Here is a 22,624-nt window from a genome sequence, read left to right as displayed (position 1 = left end):
GTATAGTTATTTACATTTCATGAATCAAATTTTGCCTTAAAAAGGCTAAACAAGAGGAAAATAAAAAATTACTAGCTTATATGTCGAAGATTTTGTTGTAGCAAACTAACCTTTTGTTTTAATGGTTCTACAACAGACTTTAAGACTTGGAGAAGAGCAATTTCATTCCCAACAGTATCTACATGATCTTCAGCAAAAATATCATAGATGGCATCAAGCGCTTCGGCAACAATCCATAGTTGACCATCGGTGGTTATTACTTGAAGAAGACAAGAGCCAATCATCTACAAGGAAAAAAGGTTTTATGTTTTTTTTGTTATTCATTTTTGTGTGCATTTAGCATGTTCCATATCAAGTAGGGGAAGTGGACATAGGCACAGATACAATGGAATTCACTTTCATGATATTTTTTGGTCATTTATTGACTCTTTTTTGCAAATTCCTATTTAAGCTGTTTTCATTAAGTGTTCCAATTAAGAAGAGACCCCCCTATTTCTAAAGTAATTTTTCTGACTTAAGAAAATAAAAATCCCCGCCCCCTGCATCTTCGTGATTTGGCACCACTTGTTTTTATTGTATAGTATTCTCTATTGTGTTTCCTTATTAAACAGAAAGAAACAACCATTCATTGAGGTTATGATCTGGAGTAATCAAAAAATGATAATTAAAACTGAAAATAAAATTCTGGTCCTCATAGTTGTGGGCAACCCTACTCTTTGCTCAAAGAAACAACGAACCATATTTACACACTACAACTATATAAAATATGAAACCAGTGATTCCTAACCGATTTGGGGCGAAGCCCCACCAATGAATTTCTAAGATACCCCACACCTCGAGTCTGTTATTCAAAATTTTACATGTTAACCTGAAGGAGGCTTGAAAGGACGGTAACTTGGTATTTTTCTCCGGTTGACCTATACGCAAATTTTATTCTAAGAAGAATATTGTCTGTATAAAATGTTTTATAGAGTCCATGAGGTTATTGCAATAGAATCATGTACCTTTTTTGCTCTTTAAATGTACAGGAAAAATATATTAAAAAAAAAAACGAGACTCTGAAGCAGAGTCAGCCAAAGGGTGCACTTCATACCCATTATCCCCTAAAATACTGCGATGCCCCGGTTTACTGATATTTCATTGTTTTTCAAAATACAGAATTATCTTCGTCATATCATCAAAAATGCCTAAAATGTGTACTAGTCTTTAAAGTGTCAGCAACCACTGGAATGTTAAGCAATGGCGCAATTTGCTGTGGGACAGGAGGACGGCTGCCCCTCCCAGACGTAGGTTCCCCCCCCCCCCCCTTCAAGCTGAAATGTAGTTTATTTAAAAATCTTGTCAAAACTAAGATAAGCCTGCATAATTCAAGTATTCTTGATTCGGGAAAATTGGCTCCAATTTTGCCCCCCCCCCAAGAATTTTTGTGAAATTACTCCACTGATGTTGAGATAAGATTTATTAATAATAAAAAAATGAAAACAAAATATAAAAAGTTCTAAAGCATAAGGTAAATTATTTCTCTATAATATTACCAAATCAGAAATGTGTTCTTCACACTCTTATACCATTAACACATCAAAAAATGAGATTTTAGAGGATTAATTAAAAAATATACAAAACAAAACAACAATTTACACTCTTAGAGCGAGGCTCTAAGAGTTGGGGTTGAGGGAGCCACAGCTCCCCTTCTGTTCAAGATTAAATTCTCTCGTTTTAGGTATCAAATTCCCACCCTAGTTATATTGAGAAAAGTTTTTTTTTTTTTTTTTTTTTTTTTTTTTTTTTTTTTTTTTTTTTTTTTTTTTTATAGGAAAAAAGGATTGGTGGCCAGTTAGAATCCATTTTACTGTAACCAAACTGTCATTACTGTGATTTCTACTACAGTTGTCATCAGTAAAAAAATAAAAGAATAAAACTCATTAAAACAGCAATAAAACTGTCACTATTGCCACTAAAATACAAATTTCTTCTCAGCTCAGGGGATTACTTTAAGTTGTTTTGTTTCAGTAAAAAGATGAATAATCTTTAGTACAATTCATAGTTAGTCACTGCCAGCAGTTCTGGATACTCCATTGTGGCTAAACTAATCTTTTTCTAATCTTTTTAGTCTTTTTCTCTCTGCGACTGTATCATCCATACTCAGAAAATACGAATTGTATTAAATCAGGAGTTAATCAGGGTTGTCTTGTATCCCCTTTATATCGATCATCTAGATGGAATTTGTCTTAATTCCATCGGAAAGGCAATGAGAGACCATGAAATCAAATGAGAAGAAAAGTCTATTATTGAAGTCGATTATTAAAAAATAATCTAAGTCCTGGACTTAGATTATACTGATGATTTAAGAATCCTAGATGAAAGTGTGAGCAAAATGAATAACCTTTTACAGGTTTTCCGAGTTCAGGGTGCTGGAATAGGTTTGAAAATTAATGTTAAGAAGACTATGTCACTAAAGCTAGGAATAAGTGAAGATGGAAAAATGACATTTGGTAACGAAAAGATTGATCAGGCAGGCACCTGCACTTACCTTGATAGCATTATTAGTAAAGACGGTGGGAGCAGTAAAGATTTAAAAAATAGAATCGCCAAGGGTCAGGGTGTTTTGTTCGCAATTAAAAAACAGTTTGGAAGAATAGGAAGATAAGTCTGCAAACCAAGATTATAATATTGAAAGCTACAGTGATGACAGCTGTCAAATATGGCTTTGAAGCATGGGCACTCCAAAAAGCAGATGAAGATTTGCTACTTGTTTTCCAGAGAAATTGCCTACGGATTGTCCTGGGTACCCGGCTGACTGACCGTATTTCAAACAGTAGGCTGTACAAAAATGTGGTTCAACCCCGCTTTTTAGGGCTATAAATTAAGAAAGGTCGAGACAACTGGGGCACGTTCTGCAAATGAAATATGACAGGTTGGCAAAGATTATCCTTTTCGGCCAACCGTCTACGGCTAAACGGAAAGCAGGTCGTCCTCGTCCAGGGTGGGATAATATCATATAGATTTAAAGGAAACGGGAGCTTCCTGGGAGGGTGTAAAGAAGGAGGCTTTGAATAGATTGGATGGAGGAGATGCAAACGTAGCTGTGTTGGCCTCAGGCGGCTTGTTGTTGTGGTGAGTTGTTTGTAGTTGCAGTAGTAGTAATTTAGATTGACATTAAATTTGATTTATTTTCATTAGTAATTTTAAAAAATCTTATTAATAAACCAAAATTGATCAAAATATTGAACGTTTTGTCTCCTTTAATGCAATTAGACCCATTCTATTCAATTCCAACAGGCAAATTAATTCCTTCTAGTTGCAATTTCTCTTAACACCATTAGTAGTCGCACAATTTTAATCAGTGATGAATATAACGAAGATGATTTATCAGTCTAAAAATTTTCTTTTCAAAGTAGAAGTTCAACCTATGTGTGCTCGTAAGTGGCCTCCTAAAGAAACGCAAACCATTTGAAACCCTTTGGAAATTATGGAGATGGCAATACAATTCGACCAAGCGAGCAGCAGTCTAAAGGAATCGCTTTTGTTTGCTACTATTTTCTCGGGAAAATGGAAGGCTCCACACTGAATAGAAGCAATATTGAAGGGCCCAATAGCTTATATGTAACATTTACATAGTTTAAGGCATCTTTGTAAGTTTATACTGGGTTTTGTGCCACACCTTGTTGGCACTGACGATTGCGACGACGCTATTCTTCTAACCTATTTTTTATTTCTTTTTCGTTCACACGTTTGATATGTTCTAATGCTCGCCGTTGCATGACTTCTAACCACAAAATTCTTTCCTCTTCAATTTCATTTTTCACTTGTTTTGAATCTCACTGTCGCTTGTCTGACCGCAAGTGTCTTTGCTCTTTCTTTTGTTTTTGACACGTTCTGATCCTCACTGTTACTTGTTTTCTAACCACAAGCGCCTTTGTTCTTTACTTTCGTTTTTGACACACTATGATTCTTGCTGTCTCATGACTTTAGGCGCATAATTCTTTCCTTTTCGCTTTCGTTTTTTAATTCGCTTTGGTCCTCGTTGTTACAAGTCTTCTAGCCACATTTTTCTTCTTTTTTTTTAATTTTGGATTTTAATTGTTTCAGACAATTCGTTAATACCCTTTGCTTTAGCTGCCGTATGAGTCTAGTCTCATATGATGGTCCAGATTGCTGATTTGTTGATTGTTCTGGTGGTTGGACAAAAACTTCTTTATTTCCAACAAATCATAATCTATAACAGTTGCAGATTTGCGTTTTAGGGTCATTCTATAGGTATATTTTTCGTAATTATATTTTTCATAGGTACATTTTTCAAAAATATATGTGATTATTGAAATAAACTCGGTTTCTAAGACCAATTGTCTAGTAAGGTTCAAACTTTAAATTTTTCTTTATAAAATTTTTAATTGCTTTAATCTATCTATCTATCTATCTATCTATCTATCTATCTATCTATCTATCTATCTATATATATATATATATATATATATATATATATATATATATATATATATATATATATATATATATATATATATATATATATATATATATATATATATATCTGTTACCCCGGGGCAGGGGGTACAAAAGCGTTGCTTCCAAAAAATAAAAAAATAAAAAAAAAAAATCGAAAAAAATATAAAAAATCGGAAAAAAATGAAAAAAAAATATCTGTTAATCTATACTGTTTGTAACTCTGTTAATCTACTGTACTTCAGCAACACGCCTCAGCAACACGTGGCAGGGGTCAGCAGAGGGGGTACTAAAGCAGGGTGGCAGGGGGTACTATAGGTAGCTTCACAAGATTTGTGCAATTACGCGATTTGCTACTTAGAGACGAGCAACTGGCACTGACACCCCACGTGCTGTTGGGGCGCGCAGCGTCACAGAAACGCGTGGCAGGGGTGAGCTAGTCCCTTATACAAATATATACAAATACTTTTGCAATTACCATTTTTTTGCTCAATAAGCCTTTTAAAGTAAACTTCTCCATGCACGAAAATTTTCAATTTTTTCCCTTTTTCACATAATTATGACCACAAATTAGAAATATAGAAATATGCTCACAGAAAAAAAGCCTACGGCTTTTTCTTAGTTGGAATACTAAACGACGAACCCCAGCAAAGATTAATTTTCCAAAATTAAGGCTCTTATCAAATTTCCTCAAACTTGTGACCTATCTAGATAATCTTTTCAGGCCAGAAAATACTAATTTCTCCCCCCCCCCCAAAGTACAAAGCCCTTTTCGAAAAAAATTATAAATATATACATAAATAAATATACAATTATTGCTCGTTTGAAGAGACAATATATATATATGTATATATATATATATATATATATATATATATATATATATATATATATATATATATATATATATATATATATATATATATATATATATATATATATATATATATATATATATAATTTATATATATATATATATATTTATATATATATATATATATACATATGTATATATATATATATATATATATATATATATATATATATATATATATATATATATATATATATATATATCATGAAAAGAGAAATCACCAATGCTACAGCACAAACACAAAAAAAAAAAAAAAAAAAAAAAAAAAAAAAAAAGGAGACAGAAGGAGAAAAGGAAGACTGTTTTCCTAAATTAGTGATTAATATAGACCAGCACTTGAATGAGGCCTTAACCCTACTCATCCATACAATCACATAGGTCAAACAGCATAGCCACACACAATCAACCATAAAGAATAATCCATGGACAGGCAGTCATGTCGTCAATAAGTATAAGTCGTCATTTACCAAACAATAGAAAAAATAATATAGACAAATAATTCAGAGGCAACACCCAACATAAGGGCTCATCAGGAGAATACACTGGCCTATATAGGGTTTCGCCACTCTAAATTCTCTACCCAGCACAGTGTTGTGGCTACCACAGAATATCCATGGCATCCCCGCGTCAGGTATCACCCCCAAAATACATGTCTATGAAAAAAACAGCAAATGTAAAACAACCAAGTAAAACCAAAACAAGCTTATCCTGTTAATATATCCCTCCCTTTAGCAACAATAGGTAAACTAAATATTATAAATTTTACCAAATCACAAATATTAACACATTGCAAAAAACCTGAATGAACTAAACAATTATATAATTCATCTTTACCATGTGGCTAATTTTTTAAAAATTCCGCTCAAATAGAAACACAATTCAAAATAAATGGCGCTGTGACAACATTTCTCGAACCTCCGAAATTAGTCAAAAATTTCTTTAAATATTTCTAGATAATTCTTTTGATATTTATTTAAAAGTTCGTTATAATGAAAACTAAATTTTTTAAATTGCCAAGTTAATTTATTTGCAGAAAAACCTCTTGATATCAATTTTTGGCTTAAGATTTTACATCTATTTTTAAAATCAATATAATTACTACAAATCCTTGCATAACGAAGTAACTGTGAGAAAAACGCTGAATATGTGATATTTGAGTGTATATTACTTTCAGGGAATGGGAAACTAATCACTTCAAAATCAAAATCATCCGTTTTATTATACATTTTAAAACTTAATTTATTATTATCACAAATATTAATATTTAAATCTAAGAAATGATCTTCATGACCAGCGCCATGACTAGGCTCAAGAATAAGCTCTGATGGATATATATTTTTAGAAATATCAATGAAATCCTTACAATTTAAGACCAAAACATCATCTAAATATCTTTTATTACTTGACAAAGCATGTTTTAAATTAATTGGATTATTCTTATCCATCATATATTTATATTCTAGTTGACTTAAAAACAAGTCAGTTATAAATGGGCTGGCATTCCCCCCCATGGGAATTCCCATAATTTGCTTGTACAAATCACCCCCAAATCTTATATAAGTATTGTATAAAACAAATTCCAATAACTCAAAAATCATATCCAAGCTGTAACATCTCAAGTTAACTGTAGTATTAAAGCAGTTTGTCCATATGGCTTTTTTATTATAACTGTCTATTTTTAAGAACCTTTTACTAGATAAGAGGAAAGATTTCTTTATAACAGTTTTTAAATTATCTAACACTAAATTGAGTGATAAATTAGTATACATTGTCGCAAAATCGAAAGACTCAATTCTTTTAGCTGAAACCATTGTTAAAGAATCTATCACCTGCAGTGATAGATATATATATATATATATATATATATATATATATATATATATATATATATATATATATATATATATATCAAAGAGACAAATATTAATATATGTCTCATAAGACATATATTTAAGTCTCTTAAAGTCTCTCAAGACTTAATACGTGTATTTAAAGAGACAACAATTTTTTTTCCAATTTCTGATGAGTATGAAAAAATAAGAAGTCTTTCCAAACTAGTGGAGCACCTAGTCTAAAGTTAGTTAAATACCTTTATTATGTTTCCTCTGTTTTCTGTTAGAGGTTCATTAGGGGATCCAGCAACTGAAACGCCAACACAAGACAGTATCCGAACCATGCAGGCGACAATAGACGGATCAGGACAGGAAAAAACAGCAGTACAAAGTATCCGTACGTCTTGTTCACTTAACTTCTCGAAGGACTTCGGAGACACCTTAAAAAAAAAGTCAAAAAAGTAAATCTGCATCTTTCTTACTTAAGTTTCCGAAGGACTTAAGATATACCTTAAAATAGTTAATATTAAATTGTTTTAAATTTATTCGAATTATATTAAATTTAAAATATTTTAAGTTTAACAGAACGAAACAAAAAAGATTCATCTCTAGATATTTTTTGCGTATTTTTCCCTAAAAGGGTGCTTGGGCCAATCTTTGATGTAAAAAAACAAATATTCCTAATTCTGGCACGCAGCTAGTAGTAAAAAAGTCATCTGCTTCTAGGTAAATAGAAAGAGGGGATAGGTAAAAATGAAATTATAAAAGTAAAAAGAAAAAATTCTTACGTTCTCTTTAATAATTCTTCCAATGAATCTGAAAAACTGAAACAAAAATTACATGGATATAATCATTTTTCTTGATTTTTTCTTTTTTGATGGTTTAAACAGCAGAACGAACAACTGAATGTTAAATATAGCTAGTATTCTCTATTTGTTTTTTACGATTCACTGACTTTCATCGTAGTTCCTTTAAGTTTGAGTTTTTACTCATTCCATTTTATTTTGATTTCATTCAACAACATAAAATAATTTTGACTATAATTTTTCTTTTGCGATGGCCAGCACACTCTCAGTAGAAGGGTAAGAATTATAAAATTAGATATATTAGCCATAATTAATAATCTCTGTTTAGTTTTTAATTTACTCCTCGTGACTAGATGCCTTGAGAACGATGGACTGCCACTCCTAGAGATCTCCCTAGACAGAGATCCTCACCCTTTCTTGGGTGTTTTCATTTAAAAATGATTTTCTTTCAGGACTTCGTAAAAAAATAAATAAATAAATATATATATATATATATATAAACAACAAAAAGGTACACCGTAGACTACGAATATGTATTTGCCCCCCCCCCCCTCCATTGGTATGAATTCCAATGATGGAGATTCCAGCTTTTTTTTCTTTTATAGTGTTTACTACAAGTGTAATGTCATATGTTTGGAAGTTTTTCAAAATTTTATCTTTACGATTTAGGCCTTACATTGTTTTCTACATTTATATTCTGGAGCGGTTTTGCTAGCGTTTTATAAATTCTCTTCTTCGATTCAACATCAGCACTGCCACTAGGGGAAAAACCACTCACCAAATCCTCAAAAAATGCAGGACTATGCACCATGATGCACCATAGATGCACCATGAATGCAAGTATACCCAAGAACAGAAACTACAGTACTTAAAAATTGCTTATGACTGATTACCTGACGATAATCTACTAATCAGAAAGGACTTTTCATGCTTAAGTTCCTTAAGGTTAGTCTGTATGTGGAAATTTCAAACGCCAATAATGTTTTTGCCCAAAGCATCAAACTGATTTTTACCCGTCCAAAACGCTTAAGAAATTTCTCCAGTTCAAATTAAATTAAATCAAATTAAATTTAATCAAACCAAATTAAATTATAAGTTCAATTAAATTATAAGTATAAATCAACTCTATCTTTTTATTTTACAGTAATTTCTACAAACCTGAAGTACCAGTTTTGTGATTTGGTTCAAATTAAAAATCATTTTTAAAACACTAAAATAACTACATATTATTATCATAAGAAAACCTTGATTTTTTCACCCTGATAATACGATAAAAAGTAATGAAGAAGATAAGATAATTTTCACAGCCTTATTTGTTTTTATGGCTTGTTTTCTTTTACATTGTCCTACATTTTTGGTTTTTATTTTTCCTTCTTAATTTGGCGCCGCAATGGGCAGACTAAAAGTTTCTACCGAAAAATTTGGACGGTGTACTCTTTTTTCACTGGCTCTGATTTTATCTCTTTTTTTTTATTTTTCTTTCTATTTTTTTTATTTTTTTCTTGATTTTTTTCTATTTTTTTCTTTGGAAAAAACTAATTTTTTTCTTAGTTAAATTCCTTCTTTGTCATGCTTTTGAGACCTGCATGGTCAAAAAAATTATTGAGTTATTCAGCGTTCACGAAAGTAACCTCTTTAATAAGGGGTGACTTTCGCAACTCCTTTTACTGAACCCAGTTGAGACCAAAATCTAACAGCAGAAAAGCTTGCAGTAAACCATAATCCTTATATAGTATTGCAAAAAAAAACTTGTGACAAAATTTTCCTAAGACTGACAATGAGAAGAAACAAGTCTTTTCATTCAACGAAAGGCTAATTAGATAGAAAACAAAAATAAAAGTAGCAAAATTTAAATTGGGCTGTAATCCCTCCCCCTCTTTCTCTCTGGAAGCACCTAAAAAAGACTAAACCTAACAAAATTTTTCACTTTAGGATGTCAAAAATCATTCTTTTAGAGTCGTACTAAATAAAATATACAAATGACACGGTAGGTTTCGGTCTTTTTATATATCTCTTACTTAGGCAACTCTAAGTAAGACTAGTTACTATGGCTACGTAAAGTGTTACAACAGCTTTTGATCGGCTTCGCCAAAGAAGTTCAAGTTCTTTAATATTAACAAAGGATTTTTCTTTTTTTTTCAATACTATTAAATAATGACCTGCAGTGCGGTAATAGCGACTCGTGTGTGTGTCATAAAATCAACAATAAAAGTAAATATTACAATCTCAAAAACAACGAAATAAAAAAAATGGCCACAAATAGTAGGAAAAACAAAACACTGAATACGTCGAAACAATAGCCAATTAAAAAATAAAATGTAATAAGGAGCGAACCCAAAACCTTAAAAGAGGCCTTAAAACCCAACTTTCGAAAAACATACCCCAATTTACCAGTGTTATTTGAAGGGGCGCTAAGTCCCCACAGTCTGATGCATATTTTGGACCGCTGTGCATAATAACTACTACTTAGTTAATAGTTACTCATTAGATGATTTTCTAAACTATTTTTTTTTCCAATTATTTAGAATACTATGACGTGAAAAAAACGAGATTTTTAGGTTTTTGTTGAAGACTGGCGAACTCCAGAACTGCCAGGGGTAAAATAAGAATGTGAAATCTGATTATCATCCTAAAAAAATATGATGCAAATAATATGATATCCAAATAATGTTATTATTTAATATTATAATAATAACAATACAATAATAGTAACTATATAATAATAATAATAATAATATAATAATAATAGCAATAATAATAATAATAATAATAATAATAATAGCAATTAGTCGGGGGTAATGACTATATTAGTCAATTAGTCAAATATTGTCTATATTTGTAGGGGGTAACATAAAAATAATAATAATATTATAATATTATTATGCAAATAAAAGATAATCAGGCAAAAGATGTTGAACAAGTTTTATCACATAAAGTACAGAATGGAAAGAAGTGAAAAGATGCAGCGGTGGAATATTAGTATTTGAAACACACATCATGTTGATGATTCACCAGGGTAAGAATAAGGGGCTAGGGAGGCAATTTTTCCAATTTGGCGGAGTGTTACGAGGGCAACCCGTTAATTTTGTTTACCGTATACCATATTTATGACTTCTTCAACATTTTTAAAATGACGAGTCCCACAAAGAACCTTATTAGAGAAAACAAAGGGCCACGGGTATGAAATTCCGTGCAGGAAGGGCATTCTAGACCGTCACTAGAATTATTATTAGAAAAAACAAAATGATGCGAAGTTTTTGAAAGACGATCTCAAATTCCCTGTAATCAGAAAACCAGCTTTATTCTCAATTTCTTGGCATCTAGTCAACATTGCCAGTTTTCAAATGCAATAAGTATACAAGCTTAGACTTCATTTTTTTTCTGACTTGAAATACAGTATCTATTAAATACCTACAATTCACTTCTATGTTTTTCACAGACTGACTGCCACAAAAGCACTTCTACTAATTGTAATTAGTTTATAATTTTAATAATTTTACTAATTTACCAAAAAGCACTAATTACTGCAAAACTACAGCATTGCTTTGCAATGTTGCTTATAATCGTTGCGCATACATTTGCATAAAGACCCTTTCTTTAACCTAAAAATATCTGAAACTAATGAATACAGATCAAATAGTACAAGTATGATATCCAACATCTGTGACGACAAACGATTTACGATTCTTACTTACAAGTCACTCAAGTATGATAGAGCAGAAATCCTACAGCGATGAAAATTTTGGCTCAAGCCGGATAGCACCAGTACTGCGCCAGTGTTTAACGGTCTAAAATTCCCTGACAAACGCCTCTTTCACAACAGGTCTCATCCTACTCAAATTCATGCAAAAACAGACTCTTCAATAAGGAAAGTAGGTGGGACATAGAAGTAATGGAATTAAAAAAAAAAAATTGCATGCTGACCGATGGTCTGCGTAGTACGTGTACCGGTCTTCTGATTTTCTACCTCCAGCCGAGAGTGCAATGTGTAGTTGGGGGTAAATCATCGGACGCCTCCAGTGTTTTCTCCCTCAGATTTTCCCAGGTACCCAATTAGAACTGGATTAACTCTAGCTGAGCTCACTGAAGCACACCATTGAGCCCCATTCCAACCAAATAACCAGGAACATCAGGTCTCCAACCACTGCCCTTTGGATTTCAAGTGTAGAGTGCTAACCACTGGACTAGGTCGGAAGCTAGAAGTGATGCTCATAGTAGAAGCTCGGATAGAAGTGATGGACGCTTTTAAAATTCATCCACTTTCTCCCCATAGTCAAACACTATTTTCTCATAAGTTCCAAGCGGTTTGGAGGTCGGAGAAAGGGAACACGTCTCTGAAATAGTCATTTTCATGTCCCATTTCCCTGGATACTTGAGATTGATATATACCAATCTCATCAATGAAGTAAAATACATGCCAACCTTTCTGCAAAAATTGTGCGCTAGAACATAGATTTAGAGAACCAGAAGCCCAATTTGAGCCTCCAATCATATGAGCTTATGTAAAGTCTGTTGGTATAACAAATTAAAGTCAATACGACAAATCAACGGTTTGTTTTGGTTTAGTTAAGAGGTTATTAATTTATTATTGATTAACGGATTTGATACAATATTTAAATTATTATAAAAGTAAATTATGTAAATAAATTTTAGCGTTACTGAACTATTAAATAAATAGATTTATTGTCATAAGAGAATATTAAAAAGATATAGAAGATATAAACTATAGAAGATAGTTAAACTATGAATAAAAAATTTATTTATTAATAAATTTATAGCTCACCTCTTTTAACTTTTCTGTAATACTCCTAACTGTATTAACAGCAGCTTCTGCTAAATCTGACTGCGTAGATGCTTCTGAAATAATATAAAAATTGCACATTTATGTATTTTCATTCAATTTAATGCAAATTTTTAATAATCATAAACATAAAATATAAGCACATACTTAACAATAATAAAAATAAAACCGGTAAAAATCGTGATTATTGATTATTTCAATCAGTTTAAAAGGAGCCAGGAACTTAGCTGTGGGTTCTATTATGTCTGTTGTATTGAATGGTGAAACTGAATTATACAACTGAATGAAATGCAACCAAATTCTATTATGCAACTGAATGAAATGCAACCAAGTTCTTAATATGTTTAAACCTGTATACCTTATTGAAATGTTCGTTGTATCCAATCTAATCTAAATTAAATTGCTTTTTAGTTTTGCCAGATTGCTTTTAATTCTTTAGAATTTGCATATTCTTTCATCTATTTTTCTACATCGTCTATTTTTCTTCTATTCGAAAGAACAAGAGAAAATGACAAGAAAAAAAACAGAGAAAAAGAATAAAAAACTGGAGACCAGAAAGAACAAAGAATGAGACAAAATAACATAGAAAAGGAGAACAATTAACATGAGAGAAAATGACAACAACAAAAAGAAAAATTCGAAACCAATTCAACTAAGTCTAAAAATCAGATTTCTAATCCCTTTCACAGGATTGGCGTTAGGTTAATAATATATGCCAAAAACTTGCCCCTTTTTTAATCGATTCGGCTTTTAAAGGAGTTCAATCAACAAATCCATATATCTGAATAAATAAAAAGTCACAGAGAAGTTTCAGCTTTTGAGAGAGAATCTTCCACCCATTTTAACAAACAGATAAAACTTTATAGCCAGGGCCTGTAAAAAAATTCAAATTCCTAGGGAACAAAAGATTAGGCCTAAATTAAGCAATTTTGCCTTGGGCCAGCCTCAAAGTTTACGTCTCAAATTAGTAATAATTTAGTATCACCAGATATCAGATACGAAATATGTCTACTCATCGCTGTGAATTTTGGTTATATATTCAAATAGTTGATTATAATAAGGGCCAAAGAGAAACTATGGCTGTGTCAAAGAGTTATTTCTTCAAAACGTTCACGGAAAAGATTAAAATTGGCTTCAAACGGCCAGGTAAAAAAATTCGAAATACTACAAAAATTCCATTAACTAGAAACTGATTAAATTATTTTAAACTAATTAAAAGCTAATTAAAAACTTCTGCACTGTTCACTCCAAAAACATTGTGACGATACTAATAGTTCAGTTCCACCCAATATTTCCACCCTAGCCGTCCTGGCCGAATGGGTTGGTGCGCTAGATTCGGGATCCCTTGTCTGAGAGGACGCGGGTTCGAATCCCGGTGTACCCAATTCTTCAGTTTGGGACGGGGGTCAGTGGCGTGACTCTGTAAGCTGAGCCAGAGTCGACTCAGCTCTAAATGGGTACCTGGAGAAATCTGGGGAAGGTAAACAGGAAGGGTGTGCGAAAGCACAGGATGGCTGGCCCCCAACCCCCCATTGCACTTCCTGGCTGAAGGGCCAAGAAACGGAGATCAGCACCGCCGGTACGGACTGTAAAGTCTAATGTCGTATCCTTAACCTTTTTTTTTACCACCCAAAATCTTGTTGAGACACACTTGCTTGACGCTCTAATTTTTTGTTCTATATTTTAAATCAGCTGTTTATAGAAAGGGCCATAGACAAATTTGGTCTTCTGAGGCAGTTCTTTCTTTCACCCCTTTTCATAAAAAAAAATAGAATTTAGATCACTGGATGAACATATTGCGTTCAAACACTTCTACTAAATGGATTTACAATGAAATACTAAACTTGAAACAAATATTATAACTCATTTTCATATCCAGAAAATATAGAAAGACATTATTATTTTCAGGGGTCATAAAAGGGCTTAAAATTAAATCTGCAAGAAAAGCAATCGTTATTATTCAGAAAGAGCATAAAAATGGCATCTAGTGGTATTTCAATTTATCTGTAGGTCAATAATATGAATAACGAAATATTCACCGTTTAGGCTATATATTTGACCATTCGAAGGGGTAAATTAAAGTGAAATGCTTTTAAAACTGATATGGCCTAGGCTAGCCTAAATATTTTAAATTTTTCAGTGTTTGCTTCTGAGGAGGTCAACCTTTGCAATAGCACAAAGGTTGAAAGCTTTTTTCAACCCGAAAAACATAAGATTTCACCTCCGCCACCAGATGCCAAGAACTAAAACAGAACTAATTATTCTAGATTTTTAAACATCTACGTTATCTTCAGATCCTTTCTTCTGTTAAATTTGGTTGGCCTGTTAAACTTGGCCTTAAATTTGATTGTTAAATTAATTCGAACAGATTGCCCCTTTTGCACTCTCTCTGGCTATTAATACTCCCTATAAAATCAACTTAATTATTGATATAGATAAGTTTTCTTTTTGATAAGAATTAATTGCCCTTATATTATACTAACCTTAATTACCCTTCTCTGGTTAATTAATTACCCCTTTACAGTTATTATATAACCTTAATTATTACAATATAATTATTAATTATACCTATATTATGCTACCTTTAATCACCCTTTTATAATTAATCAATTATCCTTATATAGTTATTACATAAACTTAATAAATATTACCTTGTTATCAATTACCCTTGTATAGTTAATTATCAGTTTGAAGAAAGATAAAAAGAGACAGTACTGTTTCATAGTTCCGTGTTAGAAAGTGCGCTTTAGCTCCATTGGTTTATTCTTGTGACGTAATTGGGTAAAACAATCGCATTGTTCTTAATTTTCAGAGAGACAAATATTCCCTTCCTTTTAAAACTTACTTGGTTTCATAACCGTGTTAAGCTGAGAACTTTACGAAAATGAATTTCCAACAGACGTGAACCCATATAATTCAAGATCTCATTGGTTCTTTTGTATAAAATTTTAAGCCAGTAACAGAACAAAATATTTGAATCATAACATTTTTTACAAGTCATTTCACTGTTTCTTGGTGCACTCTATCTGGCAATTATAGCCTATAAGTTTATTTTTTAATTTTATACTTGAGCTTAAAAACAAATTAACTGTTTTTTTCTTTAACTGACCATTTATTAACTTACTGCTTACCGTTTCACTTAACATCTATTAATTTAAATTCAATATCAGGTTCAATACGGGTTTTAATTTCACGAATTTACTCATTGTTACTAACTTAACTGTAAGTCAATTTAACTTACCGTTTGTTTGAAAAAGCATTTGGTTGAGGTCACACCATGCCTGAAAGAGATTATCAACTCCACCAAAGTCTTGAACAGACAGTAGAGGCACTAAGTTTCCAAGACAAAAGAAAGCATCACAACGAAGAGATTTTATTCTAGAAAAATAAATGAAGTAAACAGCGTTGCCAAAGAATAAATCTATTTTTGCAAACACTTATTTTATACAGACATGCCAAAGCTTTGGCAAGTTTCATTTCACCGAAGTCTTGAACATTCAATCTCCCTAAAGGGTGCAGCATTCTCTCAATTAAATAATATTTGGACTTGCAGAAAGTACATTCTGAAGCTGAAGTAACATGCTCAGTAGCAATTTAGTATCCATACTGACATATGGTTGCTATTCCTGGAGTTTACCTAAGGCTGTAGAGAAAAAGTTACTTAATATGAGAATAGTTACCTACGAAGAACAGTTCCGTAGCTGCGTACAATCTTCAAACAACAGTTTGAAGATTCAACTCCTCCGTCAGCACGATCTTCCGAGAATATGTATCGAGAGTCTTCAACTTCAGGAACTAACCCAGAATTAATGGAGCAAATAATGCTACACATCAGTGGCCCAATTCAACATACCAATGGAATCGAATCCATTCCAGGTTAATATCAGTTCCCAAAGGTTATAACCTGGTCAGTCCTGTCCTAGTCTTTATGGAAGAAGACGAACAATCACGGCTCAATTCAGGAGGAAGGAGGTTAGGAGGCTTGAACCCCCCCCCCACATCGAAGTGTTTGTCCGAAACTCATAAAAAAACGTAACAAAAATGAATACACCCCCCCCCCAGAAAACAATTAGTTTGTAAGCCTGTTATGTGTTCAAAATAGGCTTAGAATTAGCTCCTGTAGAGAAAAGGTTACTTGATCTGAGAACAATTACCTACGAAGAACTTAGCTAGATTGAATGGACTTATTTAGCTCAAGTGATAGACTACCTAGCACTCTTATCAGGTCTCTCACTAAGCGACTACAAATAACCGATGAAGTCAGACTAAGATGGCGGTGGTAGTGGGACCATATGAACGAAACGGAGAAGACTTTCGTGCAAAGTGTTAGACAATGCACCACGACTGGTCATTCCCTAGAAGTTAATACACCAGGATTGGTCATTCCCTAGGAGCTAAGGTCAGAGGTATACATTCTTTTCTAATGATATGTGATCATTGGTTAAGAATCATACTATGTGGAGGTCAACTATTGCCGTCGTATACGCCACTAGGCATCGGAGGAGCTAATTCTAAGCACTTTTTGACAAATAGCAGATACATTCAGCTATGAACACAAAATAAGGAACCATAATGAAGAGGTTTTTTCTAAAGAAATAAAGTAAAGTGAACAGTATTAACAAATAATAAATCTATGTTTGAATCGACTTATTTTGTAGGAGCAGATATACGAGGTTTCTTGCATTTGATAGCCGTTGTATTTCCATTTTTTGTCAATTCTTCAATCTAGATTGAGAAATAAGTCTAACTAGAGGCTACTAGGAAAGCATTTAGTTAATAAAAATGGCGAAAATTCCAAAATTATCGTTTCTCATCAAACCTTATTGTCACTCCTTATTCATTCTGCCTCTTCTGACGCTGATGTCTGATACGATAGTGCTAGAACTATTATTTTTACATTAAAAAAAACTTCAGTTTTTCTGTAATTTTACATTAAAAAAGACTTCAGTTTCTTGGGTAGTAGGATTTAAGTTATATGACTGTCAGCAACTATAATGGAGACTTTTTAGTTAAGTAATTGCAAAGAATTAGTGGTGAAAGCCACTGAAGTTAATTTAGATACGTTCATAGGGAATATTCTTCTATTTCTTGTTGGGATTTTTCTGGAGACGCCTTTGCATAAGCTCATCACCAGAGTCAAGTTCAAGGTCCTCCAGTTGGTTGCTGCAGCTGAAATCGAACAAGGGTTCAATATTCCAAAGTAGCGATCAATTCCACAACACAATCACAGGACTACGTGGAATATTATTACGAATAACCAGTCAAGAAGATTTTGTCATAAGCAATGATTAAGACTTCTGGATTTTACTTCTTATTCTTGTTTCATTTATTTATTCATTTATTCATTTTTATTATTTATTCAGTTAAAAATTTAGCTCACGACCAAGATTCTTGTTTTGACTACTTAAGTAACAAATCGGATTGTGGACCTTGTCACAGAAAATCGAAATTGGAAATCGAGATTGTCATGAAAAACTCCAATTTTTACATTCTGGATTGTCAATCAATATTTTAGATTGTCAAAGAAAACGACTTTAATAATAGAAACAATTCTAGAAAATTGCAAATTTCGCTCTCAGCCAAAAGACCAGCCGAAATTCTCCTAGAAACGTTGTTCGGTCGTTTTCACTTTAATTACCGCGTTCTATCGAAAATCGGTAACACAAAAAATTACCGTCTTCTACTATAATACAGCTTTAACTGAATTCTTGATTTATAAACTTAATTTAATTAATATAATAGAACTAAATAATATATAATTAGGTATAATTCAATTCATATACTTTTATATAATTACAATTCTAGCAAATGAACACATCTTAAAGCTTCATACCTTAATACTAAGCTTTTCCATCGCTTTGCATATTTCCCATTATTTGTTCTAATTAGATTTTCAGGAATTGGAATAGTTTTATTCAAAACTAATTGAAGAACGTGAGATCCACTGCTTGAATCTTGTCGGAATACACCCAAGATTGCTCCGGGTAGAGCACAGATATCTTCAGCAATGGTTTTCGGCATAGATTCATCTTTACCATTGACTACTTCACTTTCATCTTCTGATGTAACATCTTCCCAGTCTTCTGAGCCATCTAAAGAAAATAAAAAGCATTACAGACTTGCATAAGTCTGTGCACAAGCTCACATATATCAATTTTTTCTCTTATTAATTAGGAGATCGAGCATTTGATTGGAAATAGAACAACCTTTTGCTCAATTTGTGCCGAATGTTTAGGTCAATTTTCGGTTTATTTGGTTTGAATCAACGATTTTGAACTTGTTTGGCGAATCTGGACCCTGAAAGAACGGTCCTTAGATTACTAAGAATACCAAATTAATAACAGCTTTTGCCTTCCGTACCCCTCTTTGATTTATTCATACCCAATAAGCACAGTTTTCTAAAATATTCTTTTGATTATTTTAAAATTAAGAAGTTTATTGGGCAGTACCATCAGTGTTGCCATGTCTTACAGAGAAGATAAATAAGCAAATCTAATGGGTTAGATTTACGCTTTTCTTCCGTAGCGACTCTGCCATCAAAGGAAAGCTGCACCTTCTTAAGCTGTTCGCGCCATATATTTTTAGCTTATTTTCGTAGAACTTTCACTCACATTTCCTTTTCTACTCGCTGTCCTCAATTCACCACCTTGTATATTTGTACTCTTGTACTTCTGCCGCATGTAAATTTTATATTTGTGAACAATTTTTCGACCCCTTCCGAATTTTCAATTATTTTAAAATTTTATATGTCAGTCAGTGTGTCACTTCCGACGAAGTGCACCTGCACTAATACAACATCAAAAGCTTCCCTTTTCTTGTATACTCACCCTCCCAGCCCCCTCAATATTTTTCATAAATGGTGTATTAACTGAAACTAAAGACCCCTGATATGATAAAAATGGTAATAAGCCTTTAATTGGGTACAGCAAAAAGTATAAAAATAGAAAAGACTTGATAACACAGCAAATATAGCAAATATTTCAGAACATAAGTGAAAGCGAGGGGCACAAAATGGACTAGGCTATACAAAAAATTATCTTTAAACTCGCTTTCTTCCACTCACTGACTTTTTATTTATGCATTTATAGCTTAGATCAATTTGATACCTTTGTTATACAAAACTCAATCTATTTTGCATCATTTGTTTTTGCTTATATTCATAGATTCTCAAAAAAAAAATTCTCCTTCTTAGCCCATTTTTAAAATAAGCTTTATTTGTTATTTTTCTTTACATTTATTATTTCAAATGTGGTACCAGTTACTACAAGAACCTGCATAGCTGCACATTGAGGTCTTTTCGATTAAAAACTAAATTCCCAATTTTTCATTTTTTTCAATGACACATGGTTGTGCAGGCTTCCACAAATATAAGGATTATAGCGTAATCCTTTGTTATACAAAACTCAATCTATTTTGCATCATTTGTTTTTGCTTATATTCATAGATTCTCAAAAAAAATTCTCCTTCTTAGCCCATTTTTAAAATAAGCTTTATTTGTTATTTTTCTTTACATTTATTATTTCAAATGTGGTATCAGTTACTACAAGAACCTGCATAGCTGCACATTGAGGTCTTTTCGATTAAAAACCAAATTCCCAATTTTTTTTTTTTTTTTTTAATGACACATGGTTGTGCAGGCTTCCACAAATATAAGGATTATAGCGTAATCCTTTGTTATACAAAACTCAATCTATTTTGCATCATTTGTTTTTGCTTATATTCATAGATTCTCAAAAAAAAATTCTCCTTCTTAGCCCATTTTTAAAATAAGCTTTATTTGTTATTTTTCTTTACATTTATTATTTCAAATGTGGTATCAGTTACTACAAGAACCTGCATAGCTGCACATTGAGGTCTTTTCGATTAAAAACCAAATTCCCAATTTTTTTTTTTTTTTAATGACACATGGTTGTGCAGGCTTCCACAAATATAAGGATTATAGCGTAATCCTTTGTTATACAAAACTCAATCTATTTTGCATCATTTGTTTTTGCTTATATTCATAGATTCTCAAAAAAAAATTCTCCTTCTTAGCCCATTTTTAAAATAAGCTTTATTTGTTATTTTTCTTTACATTTATTATTTCAAATGTGGTATCAGTTACTACAAGAACCTGCATAGCTGCACATTGAGGTCTTTTCGATTAAAAACCAAATTCCCAATTTTTTTTTTTTTTTTAATGACACATGGTTGTGCAGGCTTCCACAAATATAAGGATTATAGCGTAATCCTTTGTTATACAAAACTCAATCTATTTTGCATCATTTGTTTTTGCTTATATTCATAGATTCTCAAAAAAAAAATTCTCCTTCTTAGCCCATTTTTAAAATAAGCTTTATTTGTTATTTTTCTTTACATTTATTATTTCAAATGTGGTATCAGTTACTACAAGAACCTGCATAGCTGCACATTGAGGTCTTTTCGATTAAAAACCAAATTCCCAATTTTTTTTTTTTTTTTTTAATGACACATGGTTGTGCAGGCTTCCACAAATATAAGGATTATAGCGTAATCCTTTATTATACAAAACTCAATCTATTTTGCATCATTTGTTTTTGCTTATATTCATAGATTCTCAAAAAAAAATTCTCCTTCTTAGCCCATTTTTAAAATAAGCTTTATTTGTTATTTTTCTTTACATTTATTATTTCAAATGTGGTATCAGTTACTACAAGAACCTGCATAGCTGCACATTGAGGTCTTTTCGATTAAAAACCAAATTCCCAATTTTTTTATTTTTTTTTTAATGACACATGGTTGTGCAGGCTTCCACTGATATGGTTGTGCAGGCTTCCACAAATATAAGGATTATAGCGTAATCCTTTGTTATACAAAACTCAATCTATTTTGCATCATTTGTTTTTGCTTATATTCATAGATTCTCAAAAAAAAATTCTCCTTCTTAGCCCATTTTTAAAATAAGCTTTATTTGTTATTTTTCTTTACATTTATTATTTCAAATGTGGTACCAGTTACTACAAGAACCTGCATAGCTGCACACTGAGGTCTTTTCGATTAAAAACTAAATTCCCAATTTTTTTTTTTTTTTTTTAATGACACATGGTTGTGCAGGCTTCCACAAATATAAGGATTATAGCGTAATCCTTTGTTATACAAAACTCAATCTATTTTGCATCATTTGTTTTTGCTTATATTCATAGATTCTCAAAAAAAAATTCTCCTTCTTAGCCCATTTTTAAAATAAGCTTTATTTGTTATTTTTCTTTACATTTATTATTTCAAATGTGGTATCAGTTACTACAAGAACCTGCATAGCTGCACATTGAGGTCTTTTCGATTAAAAACCAAATTCCCAATTTTTTTTTTTTTTTTAATGACACATGGTTGTGCAGGCTTCCACAAATATAAGGATTATAGCGTAATCCTTTGTTATACAAAACTCAATCTATTTTGCATCATTTGTTTTTGCTTATATTCATAGATTCTCAAAAAAAAAATTCTCCTTCTTAGCCCATTTTTAAAATAAGCTTTATTTGTTATTTTTCTTTACATTTATTATTTCAAATGTGGTATCAGTTACTACAAGAACCTGCATAGCTGCACATTGAGGTCTTTTCGATTAAAAACCAAATTCCCAATTTTTTTTTTTTTTTTTTTTAATGACACATGGTTGTGCAGGCTTCCACAAATATAAGGATTATAGCGTAATCCTTTATTATACAAAACTCAATCTATTTTGCATCATTTGTTTTTGCTTATATTCATAGATTCTCAAAAAAAAATTCTCCTTCTTAGCCCATTTTTACAATAAGCTTTATTTGTTATTTTTCTTTACATTTATTATTTCAAATGTGGTATCAGTTACTACAAGAACCTGCATAGCTGCACA

At 31.9% G+C, this 22,624-nt stretch overlaps 1 protein-coding gene across 1 annotated transcript in view; it reads right to left on the bottom strand.

Annotated features, from left to right (window-relative positions):
- LOC136043527 (HEAT repeat-containing protein 3-like) overlaps window positions 1-22,624 on the bottom strand; it is a 73,146-nt gene that overhangs the window by 3,022 nt on the left and 47,500 nt on the right. The window contains exons 8-12 of the mRNA XM_065728447.1: window positions 18,608-18,866; window positions 16,016-16,152; window positions 12,757-12,830; window positions 7,425-7,607; window positions 111-284 (exon numbers count right to left, since the gene is read on the bottom strand). Coding sequence (XP_065584519.1) covers window positions 111-284; window positions 7,425-7,607; window positions 12,757-12,830; window positions 16,016-16,152; window positions 18,608-18,866 — 827 coding nt within the window. The remainder of the gene's footprint in view (window positions 1-110; window positions 285-7,424; window positions 7,608-12,756; window positions 12,831-16,015; window positions 16,153-18,607; window positions 18,867-22,624) is intronic.

The sequence above is a fragment of the Artemia franciscana genome, unplaced genomic scaffold (assembly GCF_032884065.1).
Source record: "Artemia franciscana unplaced genomic scaffold, ASM3288406v1 Scaffold_698, whole genome shotgun sequence".
Classification (NCBI taxonomy): Eukaryota; Metazoa; Arthropoda; class Branchiopoda; order Anostraca; family Artemiidae; genus Artemia; species Artemia franciscana.
The sequence above is the reverse complement of the archived record's forward strand: the minus strand, read 5'-3'. Positions and strand labels throughout refer to the sequence as shown.